Below are 19400 nucleotides of genomic sequence, written 5' to 3'. Positions count from 1 at the left end.
CAGCACAGCAATTGGCGTGCTCCGAGCCGCACAAGCACGTGGGAGGGCTTATCCCTCCGCACCTCGGCGTTTCCGTGGCGCGCTGTCAGCAGGTGGACCCGCCGCCGTCGTCTGGCGGGTGAGGCGGGACCGTGCGCCCGACCCGCCCGCCGCGCTGTGAGCGCGCGTCGCCGTGCCGTGCGGGGCCGGGGCGGGCTGCGGGCGGTGTGCGGTTGCCCTGTGCGGTGTGTGCGGTGTGCACTGTGCGGTGTGCGGTTTGTGCACGGTGCGGTGTGCGCGGTGTGCACGATGCGGTGTGCGGTGTGCGCGGTGCGGTGTGCCCTGTGCGGTGTGCACGGTTCGGCGTGCGGTGTGCCCTGTGCGGTGTGCACTGTGCAGTGTGCGGTGTGAGGTGTGCCCTGTGTCCTGTGCGGTGTGCCCTGTGCGGTGTGAGGTGTGCGGTATGCCCTGTGCGGTGTGCACGGTGCGGTTCCCTGTGCCCTGTGCGGTATGTGCGGGGCCGCTGCCTGTGCCGGACGGCGCTGTGCGGTGTGCCCTGTGCGGTGCGGTGTGTGGTGTGTGCAGTGCGGAGCCGCTGCCTGTGCCGGACGGGGCTGTGCGGTTCCCAGTGCCCGGTGCGGTGTGTGCGGGGCCGCTGCCTGTGCCGGACGGGGCTGTGCGGTGCCCTGTGCCCTGTGCGGTGTGTGCGGGGCCGCTGCCTATGCCGGACGGGGCTGCCCGGCGGCTCCGGCGGAGGCAGGGGCGCCGCGCGCAGGCGCGGCGCGCCCGCCGCCGCAGCCCCGCCCGCCCGCCCGCGCGGACCCCACGTTACTTTGATTGACAGCTCGGCCTCCCTCTCTCCTTCCCGCCGACCTTCCCCGCCCCCCCGCGGCGCCGCGCGCCCCGCGCGCTCCCATTGGCCGGCTCCGAGCGCTCGCGCCGCTCCGCCACACAAACGCTCTTCAGCCAAAGCCGAGAGGCGGTGCGACTCCGGGGCGTACCATTGGTTCGCGGGGCAGCGGCGCGTCACGGGCCCACGTTGGCGGCGGGGCCGGCGATTGGGCGGGAGCCCCCCGCGCGGCGGCGTGGGCGGGGCCGCGCGGCTGGTTAGCCGGCGGAGTGTGAAACCGCGTGCTAATGTAAGCGGCGCGGGCGAGCGCGGCGTGTCCAGCTCGGCCGCAGCCGCCCTCAGGTCCCGCCGAGCGCCGCCCGCCAGGCCGCCGCCTCGGCTCCCCCTTGCCCTTGGCCGGCGCGGAGGGGACGGGGCAGAGGAAGCCGGTGGTATTCCCGTGCGCTCGGGTTCGGATTTTTCAGCTGGGGGGAACTTTATATCCCGGGTCGACGAGGAGCGGCGGGCCGCCGCGGAGGAGAGCGAGGATGAGGATGATGCTGCTGATGTCGCCGCGATGTATCGCGCTTGGAGGTCTCTGGTGAGACGCGCAGCTCCCAGATCCGCGCCCGCCTGTAAGAGGCTGTAGTGGTGCTGTTGCACGAAGGAGCTTCCCGTCTGATTTAAACCTCAAACGGACGCTTTCATCTCTGTTTTATTTTTTTTAAATCTTCCCCAACGGGGCTGGTTGCCTGGACGCTAAGGCCAGCGAGCATCTTGAGGGGTTTGCTTTCCTTTTGTCCTGGGGACTTCTCTGCAACTAACGGAAGAGTCTGTGCTGCGTGTGTGGTACCCTTTCCTCTGCCCTCCAGCGTTTCGTGCATGTGCTATTGGAGCTGCTCCGATCGGCGACGGCTGTGCAAGAGCGCCCGCCCGCCTCCTTCCTCCTCCTCCTGCCTTCCTCCCTTGTTCATCGCTCTGTGTCTTGCCGGTGGTTTGGCCCCTGCGCCGACGCCTGCGAGCAACGCGTCCCTGCCTGGAGACTTTCTGTCGCCCCCCTCGGCTTCCGACGGTCCCGCCGCGGACACTGCGATCCGCTCCCTTCGGCTGGATTTTCCCCTTTTGACAAGGGGCAGAAGAGGAGAGAGGAGTCTCCTCCGCCTGGGATTTCCGGCCTTACAATCGCATCGACCACTTGCGAGTCCGTGAAGGGGATTATTCGCCGCCTCTGAGGGGCGGCTGTGGCCTCCCCCCTGCGCCCCGTCGGGTCCCGTCCCGCCGCGCCCGGGCCTTGCGGGCGCCGCCCGCCGGTCGAAGCGCAGCCGAAAGAGCGCGGGGCGCTGGTGACCGTCCCAAGCGCGGCCCGTACGCCTTTCCCGGCCACCTTCAGCCCTCCTTGGAACAACAGCAACAAAGGACGCCGCGGCTGGGGAATGTCCCCGCGGCGGGGGCACTGAGCCGCGCCTCGCCCCGCTGCTGCCCGCGGCGGCGGAGGGAAGGCGGTCGGCGGGTGTCGCCGCTCCTGTCCCCTGGGCGCACCGGGTGTGAAGCCGGGGCAGGGCGGGGAGTCTCGCCGCGAGAGCCGCGCTGCGAGGGAGAGCCGCCGCGGCCGGAGCCATGTTCCCCCAGAGCCGGCACCCCGTAAGTACGGCTCGGGCCGCCGCTCCGCGGGCGCGGTGCGCGGGGCGAGGGCAGGGCGCTGCGGAGCGCACCTCCGCTCGCTTGCTCTGCTGGGGCTGGGGGGCAGGGGGGAAGGGAGGGAGAGGAAGGCGCCCTCACAAGTTAATTCTCTCCGGGATCGAGCGGCTCGTCCTGCCTGCCGGAGCGGCCCCCAGTACTTTTGTTGCGTGGGCAACTTACTCGCCTTGGGCAGGACGGCGGGGGGTCGCCGTCGGGCCGGGCAGCATCCGCCGAGCACCGCGCCCGGAATGGGGCTGGCTGTGCCGCCGCGGCGGGGGTCGGCGGGAGAAGCCGGTACTTCATGCTTTCGTGTAGACGGCGGCGGCAGGAGCGGGTGGGTCGGAGCGCGGTTAACCTCGGCCCCACCGCAGATGAGGGACGGGAAGGTGGGTAACAATTGCGCAGCGCCCCGGGGCGGGCCGGGCCGGGCGTTCTCTCCATCCCTCCGGCCCGGCCGCGATGGACAGCGTCCCCTCCTTTTGCCCGCGGGGCGGCCGCGCAGTGTCTGAACGTGCATCTTTCTCCCGTGCCGCCGCCGCCGCGCCAGACCCCGCACCAGGCTGCGGGCCAGCCTTTCAAATTCACCATCCCGGAGTCGCTGGACCGCATCAAAGAAGAGTTCCAGTTCCTCCAGGCGCAGTACCACAGGTGAGGGCCGTCCCGGGAGCAGGCGCTGCGGGGCCCGGAGCAGCGCGGGCGGGGGCTGCAGCGGACGGGCGCGCCCAGGCGGTGGCGTGCGGCTCGCGGCTCGCCCCGCCGAGGGACCGGGGGGAGCGCGGGCAGCCCCGGTGCGCGGCCCGGCGCGGCTTCCGGGTGCGCCGGCCCTGGGACACAGCCCTGCCCCGGGCACCTGAACTGTCCGAGCCGGAGCGTTCGGCGCCTCTGCGCGTTCGAACAAGTGCGGTGTGTCTTGGGAACCCGTATGTGGAGGGGTCGCTTCAGTGTATCCCGGGAAAACCTGCGCCAGTTCTGTGGCACAGCGCGTTAAGGAGGTTACTTCTCATGTTTGCTCATTTGTGTGTGGTGTTAATGCAAAAATTAATAAAATTCCAGCGCCCTGTTGTTAAGAGCCAGGGAAGACGGTGAAAACGCACAAGTACTCAGAGTAGTAACACAAAGTTTACCATAATCCATGGAAGTTGTGGGATGCACTCCTCGTTGCTGCTCTGCCCTTCAGAAGTTCTTTGTGGGTGTGTGCTTGCTGCTGAGGTCCTTTCAGAGATTTAGGGTACAGGTTCTTTTTGATTCTGGTCATCTGGTGACGAGGATCATTAACCTTCACTGATTTTGTACTAATGTGCACCTGGAACATTTGGAGTGAAGTAAAAGCTTTACTGGTTTTCCAGTCAGAAATTGCTTGGTTCTAGTTATGCTTCCTCTTCCTTTACCTATGATACTGTAGTTTTAACTTTCTTAAGCCATTTATTGGTTAAGAAATACAAGGTAAACTCTAAAAATCTGGCTTTGTAGTTGTGAGTGAAAAGTACTGCTTGCACGCTAAGTGTTCCATAGGATGCTTGCAAGTATCATTTAAAAAATCAGTTTGATAGAAAAGGAAACATTGAGGCTAAGTGAAAGTAATCACAATTATATCAGTTTGTGATGAGACATGCAAATGCAACTTAACTTTTGTTTATGAAAAGAAACTTGCCAGTAAATGATACTCAGAATTACCAGTTTTCAAGCACTAGGCAAGGTAACATTTGCTAGAATGTATTTAAGGTAAAAATTATACTCAAGTTGTAATTGTAAATGTGAGTGGTGTAACTTGGCAGTCATTTACTATGTGCTGTATAGAAAGAAATGCCTCTATTTTTATCTTTTTACTCCTGAGAAGTACTTAACGGGAAATTCAGACCCTATTCTAACTTGTAAGTTGCAGCACTTAATAGCAGCTCTTTGTCAAAGTATGAAGAGTCGATATGTTTAGGTTCTGTAGACAGTTCAGGCCTCATACAGCACCCATGAAATGTTCTTTAAATTTCTTCTTTGGCCTTTTTATTTCAAGTATGATTAAGTCTTTCTATGTTGAAAGTCAGTTTATGAATTTTTTTTAATTAGCAGCTTCTGTCAAAATACAAATAGGGAGGGTAGATGCCAAAAAACGATGTGTTACATTAAACCATGATCTATTTTGTAGCCTTAAATTGGAATGTGAGAAACTGGCAAGCGAAAAGACGGAAATGCAGAGGCATTATGTGATGGTAAGTATATTTGTTTTTATCTCTGTTTCAGTAAATATCTCCTAATACAATGTAAGTCAGTATAAGAAAATAATGTACGTTCATTTCTTTGCAGTACTATGAAATGTCGTATGGATTAAACATTGAAATGCACAAACAGGTAAGACATTTTGTTTTCTAAGCTGCAAAATCTGCAGTCTGTCTGGTGCATTTGTATGTCGCTGTGCTGTTTGTGCTCAGATGAAGGTATCCTGTCTGAATCAATAGCCTGATTTGTAGCCTGATTAGTAGACCTTTGCCTACCTCCTGTCAGATGAGGTGTAAATTAGGTTAAGCAGCAGTACCTTTTTTGGTACTGGTTCTGAAAGACTTGGGCATAAATAGGAAAGGTCTTGTATCTGTGGTTTTAAAAATGCACTTCAGTAACTTATAAATTTGAGGGTTTTTTGGGTTGGGTTTTTCTTTGTTTGTTTGTTTTGTTACTGGTAGAGGTGCTGACATGTAGAACTGATCCCATGTCTGTGTAGCATATGTAGTCATAGTTACTCAAATCCCTGCCTTGTAAAGGTATGAAGAGATTAGTGACTTGGAAAGCTCTAGTTATGACTGAGTTTGCAAGTTCCCATAAAATTCACACTTATGGCCACTATAATGGTGAATAAAAAGAGTATTGAACTGGAACAAGACACTAAGGACCTCATAAGAGAAGAAAAGCTAAATGATTGCACAGCCCAGAGGACCCTCAATTGAGTAGTCATTGTCTGCCAAATAAAGCATTAATGGCAGGGTGTAAGTATTCTGTAGATATGCTGACATTCACTTTTTCATCAAGATGCTAGTACAATAAGTCTTTCAGAAATCGATGGCCTCTTAAAAAAATTATCATTAGATGAAGTTGCACAGTTGGACACATTTCAAAGTGCAACAATACAATTCTTTCTTGATGTGTATGTGCTATTTCATCTAAAACTCTTGTTTCATTAAATTAAAGAGCATGGCTGACCGGCTAGGGCACAGCGAAGAAATTGATTAGTTCAGGCTTCAGATCTTCAGTATATTCAAAGACATTCATTAAGCAAGTGAATTACGGAGTTGAGTTTTGCTTTTGTAACTCTGAACTCTTTGAATTTTTTTTTTGTTGTTTGTTTTGTTTTCCTCTGAAAATGCCATATTTGGTAGGGTGGCATTGTAATTCCATGATAGCTTTCTGTCTCCAAATCTGGGTAGGTACTCTTTAGGGTTTTGGAGGGTTTTTGCTTGTTTCAATTCAAAATGCCATTAAAAGAAGTCGTATTATGACAACCTTTTTTTTTTAAAAATAATGAACCAAATAACCAGATGGAACAGCAAGCTTAGTATTTGACTTGGTTCTGTACTGTAGCCTAACAAATTTTCTTGTGTCTTGTGTTTTAGAAGAATGTCCGGTTTTCTGTGAGGAGACTTTTCATAGCTTTGTGATTTTGAGGTTTTTTTTTCCTCGCATTTTTTTTCTTCAATAATTTCTTGGCATACTGTAACCAATGAGGATGCCAGTATCTGTATAGGAAGATCATTTGCTGCAAAATGGATGTTATTTTCAGGAGCTCTTTGAAGAGAATGTGTGATTTCAGTTAGTGTACTAGGAATTAACTTTAGGTAAAATCAATTAAACCCACAGGATTAAAGTGGGTGAGAACTAAGGTTCCCACTTTGACCTTAACATATGTATAAAGGTTTAATGTCCTGTATGTGTGGCAATTAGAATTATGTACCCAGTAGGCGGTGATACTTCGGAAGCTTTTAAGATTTATGACAGAGCATTATATCTGTGTTAGTTGTAGCTGGGGAGAGTAGTGCACACTTGCTCTGTGTGTGCTGTTAAGAAAATAATAGGCTTTTAAAGGTATAAATACATTTCTCTGGATGTGAGTCTCAGATACTATGCTTTTACATGTTAAGTAATTCTAATTTCTGGTAAAAGTAGCACCTTCATGTTAAAGGCTATTGATTTAGATTCCTGCAGTGAGGATGCCAAATGGTGTTGCAGTTCAGTATGTAGGTGGCCTTAGATTACGGGAAGAAAAAAACCAAAACAAGAGGAAAAAAAAGAAACCACAAAAAACCCCAAAAAACCCCCCAAAAAAACTAACAGTGACATTCTTCTGAATTTCCACTGCTAACGATAAGTTCTGAGGAGGCTTTTGACAGATAGTAATCATAATTCTTATTAACTGGTGACGTCTACCCCCAAGGGTGTAGCCAGGCTCAAATTGATGCTTTTTGCTGGCTGATCACCAGCATGGCCTAAGTGCTCATTATGTTGTAGAAAGGGCCTTTGGAGCTCTCATTACGTTTGACAGGAATTCTCTCTAGGGGGAAACTGGGCATTAGCTAGACTCCTGACAGGCTGAAATTATTCCTGCTTTATGGCTTATAACCAAATGCTAGCAAGGCATCATCAGGGGACATGAAAAATTGTCATTTCTGACAACATCTTTGTTACTGGAAAATGCAGTGGTGGGGAAACTTTCCAGTGAACAAGCTTTAACATTTTTAAGGTCTTCCTCCTGTTTGGATGCTGTACTTGCTCTGTTGAAACTCTTCAGATTGCTTAGGCTGCTGTTTGAAAAACAAAATTACACTGCAGCAGAGCTTATTTATGGAGTGTGGTGTGTACATCACTGTTAAGGTACAGTCACTTAGATAAAATGAAGTACTTGCAGTAAGCCTGCATGTAAATGAGTTTGAGTTCTTGTACTGATGGATATGTGTCAGCAGTTCTGTCTTAGTTTAATTTAATAATCTGTTATAATTTAACTAAAATAAAGTTAGTCAAGACTTGAATGTTGTTATAAACAGACTTAACTGAGGTGAACTTTGCATACACAAACAGCAGAGCTCATCACTTGAATATGTTGTATTTAAGTCCAGGAATGGCCACAGAAGGGCTTCCCTTTCAAATCTAGCTTTGGCTCTTTGCAGTGCTTAACTGTGTGATGTGTGCTTAAATCAAGGTGCTGCTGCGTTTCAACCTGGTGGCTGAAAAGTGGTCAGGAAATAATCTTTTTGCCACATTTTTATCTGGTTTAGATTTGGTTTTGTTTGTTTCTCTCTTTTTCTGCATAGGTTTTTAAACTTTAATTTAAGAATTCCAGAGATTTCTTTTTATTAAGAGCATGTTTTATGTACACACCTACACTGTGTTTGTAGAAATTATTTTAAGGTGAGTAGTTACTGACCGAGTTTTGCATATCTGAAACAGAAACAACCACCTGAGGATTTGTTTGGGTAGGATGTGGTTTGATTTAGATGTTGTTTTCATATGTGTCACGATAGAATGAATAAGAACATTGTGTGGTCTTCAGTTTCTTTTCTGTGTTATGCTGTCCAAGTGAGATTTTCCCCAATGTGACATCTGTGGCTGGCAAAGCAGATGAATCAGCTGCTATTGCCAAGTTGGTTGGGTGTTAAAAATCCTGCTGTACTTAGAGTTCCTGCCCTTGGCTCCTTGGGCACTCCGTCTTTATTTTCGCCAGCTCTGCTTGTCATCTTCTGTCATAAGTCAGAAGATAAGGTTTCCTGTGCATTTAATGTCTGGATTGCTTAGGTGCAAGATTATCTTTTGTTCATTGGCAGGCAGCCACAGGAAAAAAAAAAATTCGGCAGTGCTGAACCAAGTGCTAGACTTATAAACTACTGCAGCATCTGGGTTTCTGCTCTCCCAACAGTTACAGCAAGGTTTCCTTCTCTTTGGGTGGGTCTTTTTGATCCCTGTGACCTGCCTGGAGGCAGACCTGTCATTCAGTAGCTTGCCTGTTGTAGAAAAGTATACCAACTCCAAAGCTGCATTGTGTTAACCAGTTGTACAGGAGTTACATGTCTGTTTTATCCTGGACTGTTCTGTGGAATCATTTCTAATGCTTCATGGCAAAGGACAAAGTCTTCTAATGATATCTCATTAGAACATCAGTCTTCAGGAGAGGGTTAAACAGGAGGGAATTAAGGAGCTTAGTTAGATCTCTGCAGCTCTTGAGTAGGATGGCTTTGCTGTTGAAAGGGATTTAAAGATAAATTAATTTTCCTCTCGTTTTCCTACATTTTAATTATTGGAATGAAAAACTCCTTAAGGTTTTGGTGGTGTGCAGTGAATATTTCAAGAACATTTTACAGTTGGCACAGCCACAAAAGACATGCAAAAACTGTTTTTATTTAAAAGAGAAAATGGTAGGCTTGATTGTGACAGTATTTTTCTCTGAAAAAATTGTACTTATTCTACAAATATTTGGTTTCTAAATGAGTGCAGTTGTGTCAGCAGCCTAGCTATTTCAACCACAAATAGAGTTGCCAGTTTTAAAGAGGAGAAAAGACTCGAGTAATTACCTCAACTTTCGTGACTTTTGAACCATATTTCAAGCTTGAGGCCAACATTATTGTGAAGGAGTTATCTGACAGATTCAGGGCACTGTGAAGTACATCTCCATGTGGCTTTCATAAAACCATGTTGTCAGATACCATCTATTATGTCAGCTCCATATAGAACTTAATTCAAAAGCGTGTCAGAGTGTAAACACTGTACATATGTTAAATAGGGGCTGATCATCTCTTATTTTAGACTTAGTCTACCAGATTTCAGGTTCCTCAAGGAGCCAGAGTGAGGAACACTATTCCTACCATCTACATTGTTACATTTCCCTTGCATTGCTGGAGCTTGCATTGCAGCATCTGTTGCTGTAGTTTGTGTGTCTGTTCAGTTGGAGGGAAGGAAAAAAAAGTGCTGGTAACTTCCAGGGTTGGGGGAAGAGTAGGAGGGGAAATGCTTTCTAAATGTGCAATATCCTTTTGTCACAACAGACTATGTGGAGAAAGCTTAATGGTTTTCCTCCTTCTGCTGGTTGTTATACAAAATGAAGCTGAGCATCTGAATTGCCTTTTGTCCCCCTCTACTTGAGTGTTTGCAGCAAAGTGCTAAAAATGCAGCATCTCCTATGCAAAATGGAAAATTAGGATCCTTTAGACTTGATGGATCACCACTGGCGTACAGTAAAAGCCTTTAAAACCAATTTTGGATCAACTGGCACTTATCGGAAGACTGCACAGTACCTACTTTAAACATGATGACAGCTTTGAATGGAACTAATGAAACTTTCAACTTGGGGTAAGATTTAGGGACATCTAATGGCAATTATGTCAAACACCACTATTGTCACTTTCAGTATCACACTTAGTTGGATTTTTAAGTGTAGGTATTTGAACAATAATTGCTTACATAGCTCCTCTCAGAAAGGGGAAAAACAAAGGCAGGGAGAATTCATAGTTTTGCCCACATTTAATTGTCAAAACAACTAGTTTAACAGATTAGTCCTTTATGATTACTTGAAGGCTACGACTTTTGAAGTTCTTGCAAGTTGATCCCATAGTCAAGCTGAATTTGCAATCTGTGTTCTTGTAAGTGTCAAATTTCTACCTAAAACAGTTTTTTGGAGGTAATATTGCATGACATGTCAGGGCAACACTTTCTCATGTTTGACCTGCCCTTATTGTGAAGAATTTTGTCCTTCACCAACTGGGAGTTTACCTTTCCGCACTGGTAACCATTGTGTGCCTTTTGTTCTTCTATTGTGCACCTCTGAGAAGGAGCTGACATAGTCCTCTCCATAATCACTTCTTTTTCAGCAATGAGGTCTTGTCTACCCATTAATCCCTTTCTTCCTGAAGCTGATCAAATATATTTTCTCCCTGGTATGATGTGTGTTCTCATTGCTTGATCATCTTACTGGTGGCACTTAGAGACTTGCTCCAGTTTACCAGCATCTTCCTTCTTGCCAAACAAGGGGAACAGAAAGGAGAATTGTTTCAGTCAGTTTGTAGCCAGCTGGTTACAGTCATTCTCCTGTGTCTTCACATGAGGTGTAGCCTCCATCAGCACGAGTGTGGGGCTGATGCATATTCAACTTGTTCTCCAGAGCCCTCCTCTGCAAAACTGCTTTCTAGTGTGTTTACACTATTGCTGAGCTGTTGTAGGGAGAAAGTTGTTCCAGATTTAGGATAACCCCCCACCTTTGTTTGCTTTGAACCTGGTTTCCACTGTATTAGATGGTCACTGCTTCTCAGGACAGAAGCTGTTGATGCCTAGCTGTGTTTTCAATGGAGCCCAAGTGGTGTATCTCTTGCAACCCATCTGTGTTGACTCCTTATAAGCTTGGGCAGTCTCAGTTTAAACAGTTGTGAAGCTTTCTTTGATCACTTTCTTTTTACTCAACCTTTTTGAATTTTTAACTTAGACTTTTGAAAAGGGGAGCTAGATGCAGCTCTCAGGATCCTGGTGAATGAGAGATTTGTATTATCACCTTTTTCTGTTTTCTGAATGGTATTTGTTTGGGTTTTACTTTAATTTTTATTTCTTTTTCAGTAAAATTTCCAAGTTTTTCCTTTTCACTGCCATGAAATGCTTAACTGCTGGAGACTTGTTTCACATTTGAGTTCTTACCATGAATGATAATTGTAAGCTCAGGGACCATCATTGTACGTGGCTAGGGATGTCTACTCCTAGTGTATGTAAAACTTGTTTACGTACAATTGTTTCATTGCCCATTTACTCTTGTAAGGTCTCTCTGCAATTCTTTAGCTGTTGCTTTTACTTTCTTTTGGATAAAATAATGCATTTCTATTTCCTTGAAGCCTTTGTGTTTACTTTCTTTCTAATTCTTTTATGGAGCAATTCCTTTTATGGAGCAAGTTTTCTTACTCACCAGTTGCTGTCTTTTCCAGGCTGTGCTGCTGATCATATTAGTAAAACAGATTGCAGCAAAGGCCCCTGTGAAACTCCACTAGTGAACTGTTTCTGGCATAGTGCTGGTAGTGATTGAAAAGTGGATTAGAGCTTGCTGAAATTGAGTTTAATCTTAACCGAACTCTAGTTAAATCAGGTTAGACTTAAAAATCAGTTATTTCCTGAGGTTGTCTCTTTTAAGAAAGAAGCCCTGGTGCTGCACAAACAAACACCTCCAACAAAACCAAAATTTTAAATGCTACAACCCTGTGAAATAATGCTGTAAGCCTTTTTTTATTCCAATTTCCCTTGAAAGTATTTTGATTATATTTTCTAGTTAGAGATTTTATTATTGTTTCCATAGGTTTATATGAATCTTGACAGCATCCAGGTGGGCTGTTTGGGTTTCTTTTGTTTTGAGTGTTGAGTCTTATTAGCAAGCCTACTTATAAAATACACTTTCTAGTATGAGGAAATCAGTTCAGGAAATTATTGTGTTTGGTGAGTGTCCCTAAATTTTTTTATAATGATAATACTCAGTGTCTAATGAGAAATTGCAGAGTGTATTAGAAGTGTCTTGTCGCTAAGTGGAGATTGGCGAAGTTGCTCCTGCCTTTTCTTTATGTTCTTCAGAACATTTGTTCTTTGTGAACAAAGTAGCACCGATGATTAAATTTCAGATTTAAGTTCTTTGAGGGGTGTTAGGTAAACTTTGTGTCAGGGCTGTCTATCTGAAGGTATTTTGAACTTCATACGTGATCTGAACAGCTAACTACCCTTTTTGGCTATGTGATAATAAAACAGAAAACTGAGGTCAAATTGTGTTTTGGTTTAAGACTTCTTAGCTTGTTTAGGTTTTTGGATTTTTTTTTGTCCCCCTCCCTCAGCAACATGGATGTTCTCTTTTTTCTGTTTGGTCTTTTTTTTTTCCTTTGTCTTGAAGCTTTTTGATGTTTGTGTAAACAGTTGGTCCAAGTAACTTACTTGTAAGGTGACCAGTCACTGTATTGACCCAAGAACAGACACAATAGAAAACTGCATTAGGAGGCAAGCCGCTGGGATTTGCAGTAAATATATTACAGAACACAAGTGCATTGCCGATACTGCTTGTTTAGCAGTTTGCAAGGGCAATGGTAGTATGGATTTTTGAATTAGAAGGGAAGGACTGATCTTTCTGTGTGCTGAAACATCTAGTTGATGGCTGAGGATAAAATTGATTTAGAGAACAAAATGCTGCCATCTCTACTTGTGCCATTTTAAAGTCTTCTATGGATTAGCAAGCAAAAACAAAAGATAGCTTTCATTTTGGAGAATGGGAACAGGAATGGGTATGCTTGCTGACCTGCATCTTGATAAGACATTAAGTCTATGACAACCTGCTTTTGTTAGCTCAAGAAAAAGAAAGGACATCTGAAACTGGGTGGGTTTTATGATCTGTGGAAATCTCCCTATTTATGAGTTTGTTTTTTAAGTGCTCTAAACCCCTTGAAATGCCATGCTCTCTGCTTCAAGACATGATTATCTCAACTTTGAGTATATAAATTTGATTTAAGCTGGGAAGAAAGGATGAAAACCCTACACTTTCTTGGGAAAAATGACTTACAAAAAGATGATTCTTTTGTACTTTTGCTCCAACAGTTCCTATTTACAACAAAGCTTTTCATTTCACTAAAAAAAAGGTAAAACATTCATCTTTCTTTAAGGTGCAAGGTCATTCTGAATTTCTATTGTTGTAAAATATTGGTGTAAAATTCCTGTTGTTTAAAATGGCTGGTTATAAGATTTCCAGCCATTACTTTTCAGACAGTAAACTAGTCTAGCTGTCTGTGGCCTCAAATGGTGACTATAAATTGTCAGTTAAACAAAAGCAAAATTTTCAACAAGACCTATGGAAACCTTTTAGGTTGTTTATTCAAACTGAAATATGAACTCTAGAATCACGTCATTAGCAGGGGCCTAGTGCCTCCCTGTGTCCTCCTAGCAGGATCAGCTATACCAATGTCATTACTGATAGGATGCTTGTTCTATCTGTTAGCAAAGACTTCAACAGCAGTGGCAACCCTCAAGCTCTTCAGGTAACAGATTGCTTTTATGTCCTTGCTGTTGAAGTGCTTCTTGAGTTACAGTTTCAGTCTTTTCTGTTGTAACTTCAGCTCTTTACTATGCATTTTCTTCACCCTGGACAAGGAGAGAAAATCGTTCCCCTGCCTTGCAGAACCGTGCTGCATACCTCTGAAGTTGAGTGTTCATTCTCTGAATGGTGTTGCCCAGCTGAAGTACAGTACTCCAGGGAGGAAATGCCTTGCTGAGTGGCACAGAAGGCTTGCTCTGAATACGGCTTACTGCGGTGGCAGCCTTTTCTGCAACAGCCTGCTATTGACTTATGTTCAACTTCTGATCCTCTGTGACCGAGAGTTTCATTCCTAAGGCCATTATTTCCTTTTCTTTTATGTTCCTGTCTAGGCATGCTATGGGCCTTTATCCCTGTCCTTTTTACTTTTCAGTCCATTTTTCCATTCACTGTAAAGTGAGTTCTGAAGCTATTCTCTAGCATATTCTGTCTTTCTCAGCTTGAAACTCTTTGCAAATTGAGGATTAGGGTAAATGAAGAGATCTTTATGCTTGTTAGTGGGAAACACTAAAAAATACTGGACTTATCATGAATGCAGGACTTCTTAGTTTCAAAAAAAAAAACTCAAATGATTTTATCCATACATGGTTTAGTAATCAAGTGGTTTTGTCCTTTTTCCCATGAAATTTTTGATGTGCTGCTAGTGTTGTTCCTAATAATGCTATGACTGTCAGATTCTTAGCAAAGATGTTAACATCATCTTTCTCTCTTATCTGTAATTACTTTGCCTTTTTGGACTTTGCATAAATCTGATGTTTTTTGCTGAAAAATATTTCAGACCTGTGGTTTTTTATGGCATTTTTGTCGATTAGAATGCAATTTAGATAGTCTTTTTACTATTGTTTCTATTCTGTAAGCAACAGAATATATATAAAAATAATAAAATGGGTAAGGAATTTAGTGTCATGTTCCCAAAGTTTTGCTGAAAGATTTGCGAACCTTTTTCCCTACACAGTGAAAATATCCATTATGTTAACCTTCCTTGCAAATCCTATGTGGTGGGTAGTTCCACTAGTTACTATCAAAGGAGTTGTCAATCCTTTTAACTTGTTATTCATTAGTGAGTCACCTGATGGCACCTGAAGCATTGATATGAATAAGTGTTTAAATTGTTTTTCTGACTTGATAGATTTTTGAAACTGAGCTGTGACTATACTAAGTATTTTAAAATGGTGAAACTACATTTAGAGTAGTACATGTGACTTAGTTGGTATGCTTACTTTGGTAGTTATTTCTAAAGTCTGATTGTTGCATAATGATTAGATTCCCCCCCCCCCCCAATAGTTCAGACCCTTGTTTTAATATTTCTCTACTTATTGTTCTAGTAAATAAATTCTTGTCTTAGTGCTGTTACAGTCTTACTTGAATGTTGGTAAGAACAGAATCCTGACTGCAGCTTTGTTATTGACTTGCATACTGTAAATGTATGTGCTTGGTTTGAGGAACTTCATGCTCTGATTTTTTAGAAACTGATTCCAGGTACTTCTCCAGCTCTGTAAGAGCTTTGACTTTCTACTGCCATCCCAATCAAGCGGCTCAATGTGACAAGTACTGAAAAGATATTTGCAGAAATAGGAAGTAGTTTTAAAATAGCATCCTAAACTAAATTAAGAGCTGCTGGTGCTCTTTCCTGGTAGGAGTGTAGCAGTTAGGGTTATACTTTTTATGTTCTTTTATCTTTCTGTGCTGTTTGTCTCCTCCTTATTACTGTGTGGTGCAGTGTTGCTCAGTTGTCCTGAGTAAATCAAGTTCTTAGTGACCTTAAAAATAATTCTGCAAAGTGTGCTGGGTAATTTTGGAGACCATGCTGCTTATAGAGCACCATAACAACTCATTAGATGAGAAGAGGGGAACTCATTGATAGCTTATGTTTCTCCCAAAAACCTCTTGGTTCTCCTGATACTTTGGGCTATTCTCTTACTGGATGGATGTCTCCTGTGAGTTTATTTAGCTACCTGATATAGTGGTCTACCAAGCCGGTCTTTTCCCAGTTTGTATTGTAGCAATGTTTTCTGCCTGATTAGTTGTTGAGATGTTTGGCAGGTCTCTAGATGTCTGCAGTGTGGTTCAAAGAAATTGTGTCCCTGGAGGCAAAGGTGGCAAAGACCTCTTCTGGATTGGAGTCAGCCGTTGATTCTCTCAGCATCTCTTGTAATCTAAATAAAAGTGGGAACTCTGTGTCCTGGAAAACAGCTTGAAAGTAAAACAAAGCTGTGTGCTCACTTAAGATATTTAAATACTTCTGTGTGTATTTAAGGTTAGCTTAGGCTTGGAAACCAAACAATGGAACTAAAATTTAGATAAACACACCTTTTGTAGTTGTGAGTGCTTAAGCAAGATGGGCTGAAGTTAGATTAAAGGAGAAATGTGGTAACTGCCCTCTTTAGCCAAGTTTAAGAAGAGTCTTGACATAGTGAAGATATGTGAAAGGAGCACTTTGACATCCTGACAACAGACTCTTTGTTGCCCGTTGGCTTTGTTTCAACAGGACTTACAGCTGTAAATGGGATGGGCAGTTGTGTACAGTGGTTCATTGAGTTACACACAGCCTCTCTCTATTTTTATAAAGCATTGAAATTAGACATCTGAAATATATCCAGTCACTTTACACTTGAATGGGATCCAAATCTGTAGTAGATGTTTGGCAAGTGTAGCTGTTGTCTTATGCATCATATGTAGCTTATGTTTAAATTATTTTGACCTTTCTGTAATTACAAATGAACATCTAAGAGGATTCAGATAAAAGTAGTTTAGGTACTGAATTAAAGCTCTCTAATTTCATTTTGGAAACTATGTAGCATTCAATATCTTTATAATTTTGAATTTTTATTCTGTTAATATTTCTGCTACTTCTTTTCCCCACTCCTACGTGCAATAAAGTGGTCTTTTGGTTTTTTTATTGCTAAAGATTTTTCATCCCAGTCTTCTGGGATTTTAATATCATTTTGTGGGTGACTGATCTCAAAATGAGTAGTACTAATGTGGGGCAGAAGGAAACTGTATTTATTAATTACATGTCATGCTAAACTGAAGTTTATGCCCAAAATTCAGAGATTATTTTTGTTGCTGAAGTGAATGCTACCCATTGCTTCTTGTCAGATTGAATATCAAGTATCTGTTGAGAGTAAGCCTTCTCACTCCTTCCTATTGGTGAGAGTATTAGTGATGAAAGTGTTGTAATTTTAAATACAGTTGGAAGGCCGACTTCCACAATTTGTCACAGGTTGGTTAGTACAGCAGTAAAAGGGGAGATGGATGTGGCTACTTGTGCAAGTCTATTACTCAGGAGGCCTGTAAATTTGATTGGCTGCTGCAGTTCTTCCAGAATCATTGGATTTGAGAGCAATAGAAAGATAAGATATCCAATTACCCAAATGATTTGCAGGGTTAGCCAACGTTGTCATGGAAACGCAAGTTGGAACAAATTAAATTTTAAGCAATAAAATAATCTTAAAGCACGTCTGGGAACAAGAAAATTTGGCAGTGGCACTTACCTGAATTGAATCTTAGCTTGACACGCTGTTGTTTGACATTGATATAGTGTGGGGGCCTAAACTTTTAAATGGCATGTTGCCTTTATTTTTATTTTTTTTTCTTTTGCAGCCATTGCCAAAATGGAATGTAGTGTATTAATTTTAAATAAAAGGGCATTCATAATATATGCATATCTCTGTGCTCAACCTGGATTCAATAACATGAACAGCAAAGTTCACAGAATGCTAGCCTTAATCATTTGAAGCTTTTGAGTGTTTAGGTTTTGAGATTTAATTATAATTCCAACATCCCCTCGTCCCCTGAATTCTTAGCAACTAATTTTTGAAGGTGCTGGAGTCATGCTGTAGCAAGTACTAACAAAGCATACAGAAAACTAAGTACAGTGAAATACATTTTTTTCTGTAATTGCTCTCTGAATGCGTCTGCTTTCTCTTGTTTTTGAAGATTTTGATCACAAAAAGAATAAAGGCTTTGTCATTTAAGTGCATTGCTTGTTTTAATGATTCTGTTGGAAAAAATAAAACACTAAATGGATATTAAACTTCAACACAAGACTAAAATATACAGTTTCTTACTGCATTTGACAAGTTTTGGGTATTTGAATGAGTTCTGCCTTGCAGCAGGAATTTTAAAAAAATGGTCAAGCATGTCCCAGAAAGAGGGCTTTTATTCACATGCCTTATAGACAGATGGAGATGAAAACTGGGCTGAGGTCAAGCCATTCGCAGCATTCTCATAGGCTTCGATTTTTCTTCTCATCCCCACCACAGATAATCTCAAATGATTCAGTAATGACCAAAAGTGCAACGTTGACCTTTCCTCCCCAGTGGATTACTGTGTTACATGCTGTAAATGGCAGGAAGTCCATTTTGTCCTTCCAGGAGGAGTTCAGTGTTGTACTTGGCTTTCTAATTCCTGAAAGTGTAAGCAGAGGCAGAATGCTTAAGAATTACCTTCTAAAGCTTTTGTGAATGTGTTTTAACAGTATATTCCTTTGTGTGCATTAAAGGCTGATTCTCTGATTCTTTTGCTTGAGGGGAATGATTTGGGACATGCTTCTTTGGTATTATCAGAACATTGGTGGTTTTTGCTTTGTTTTTAATCATATTGTTCCTAAGCTGTATTTTTCTGAATTTATTACAAATTTTACTTGCAAAATTGGATCATAATAATAGCATAAATAAAAATGTAAAAAGTAAGAATACTTCAGAACTGGTGATAGATCAGATCTGAAAGCACTGCTCTAACTTTGTGATACTGGAAGTTCAGTGCAGGAATGAATAACAAGCTTCTGACATAAAATGGACATTTTTAGCCAAGCATCACTTTGTAAAATAGAATCTGGACAGCTTTGATGAGCCTGAGCCATAATAATGGAGCAGCTGTTGCAGGGCAAGTGATTGCTAAAACTGACATGTTGTAAGATTTAATTTTTGTCTTAAATCACCACGGATCCTATAGCTGAAGTTAGTACTGGGATATGTATTGGTAGACACTGCTTGGAGCAAACCCAAAATTACTCCCCTTGAAACCTCTGAAGCTGAAAGGGGATTAACTAATTCTCCTCAGAGAAAGTCTGTGTTCTTCACTCAGAAGTTAAACTGCTGGTTCCCATGAGTTAGGGCTTCTTACATAGAGCTAAAATACACATGGGTGTTTGTTATGCTGTGAAATACAACTTGAATACTTGTGTTATACTTCCTTTTAATTTCATTGCAAAAATCTGTCCTTTTCAAGAATTTGTGGTGATTTAGGTATGATAGCCTGTACTTTCCAAAGTTCCACATAAGGTATCAAAGTGCAAAATTATCTGGAGCAGACCACTGTAAAGGAAAACAGGTCAATACTTTTTTCTAACAATACAGAAGGAAAGCAGAATTCAATTCTACAAACAAGTTTAAGTCCATAGTAAAAAGCCTTATTTAAATGAGTGTTGTATTTAGTAACTAGTCTGGCTGCTTTGTTCTTTGTCATTATGTTAAGAATTCACTTTAACAAATGTGCAAGACAAACTTAAGTACAAACACTTGAGTTTGGCAATGGTTAGGTCAAAACATTTAAGTCCTTAACTAAATGGAACAGAGGCAAAAAAAATTACATAAGTGAAGAGAAAAAAATCCATCTGCTGAACTTAATTTTACAAAATGCAGCTGAATTCCTTCATGTTAATTTTTAATGATACTTCAGAAAGGAGGGTAGCACTTCAGTCAGGGGTCTGACAAGCTAGTCATTTGCAAATAAATCAGAAGACAATCATTACAGCAGCAAGAACCAGTGAATGATGTAGTTTTGTTATTCTTTGATGGGCCTCACACTCAAGTTCTCTATTAAAAATGAATGTATTCAAGAGGCTCT

At 43.2% G+C, this 19400-nt stretch overlaps 1 protein-coding gene across 4 annotated transcripts in view; it reads left to right on the top strand.

Moving 5' to 3' along the window:
* The first annotated feature begins 1455 nt into the window (after positions 1–1455).
* LOC102070136 (transducin-like enhancer protein 1) overlaps positions 1456–19400 on the top strand; it is an 82069-nt gene continuing 64124 nt past the window's right edge. For all 4 annotated transcript variants that reach the window (XM_074533649.1, XM_074533648.1, XM_014272030.3 and 1 more), the window contains exons 1-4: positions 1456–2449; positions 3036–3136; positions 4629–4692; positions 4787–4831. In XM_074533649.1, coding sequence (XP_074389750.1) covers positions 2426–2449; positions 3036–3136; positions 4629–4692; positions 4787–4831 — 234 coding nt within the window. In that variant the 5' untranslated portion in view covers positions 1456–2425. The remainder of the gene's footprint in view (positions 2450–3035; positions 3137–4628; positions 4693–4786; positions 4832–19400) is intronic.

Source organism: Zonotrichia albicollis, chromosome Z, assembly GCF_047830755.1.
Source record: "Zonotrichia albicollis isolate bZonAlb1 chromosome Z, bZonAlb1.hap1, whole genome shotgun sequence".
Taxonomy (NCBI): Eukaryota; Metazoa; Chordata; class Aves; order Passeriformes; family Passerellidae; genus Zonotrichia; species Zonotrichia albicollis.
The sequence above is the reverse complement of the archived record's forward strand: the minus strand, read 5'-3'. Positions and strand labels throughout refer to the sequence as shown.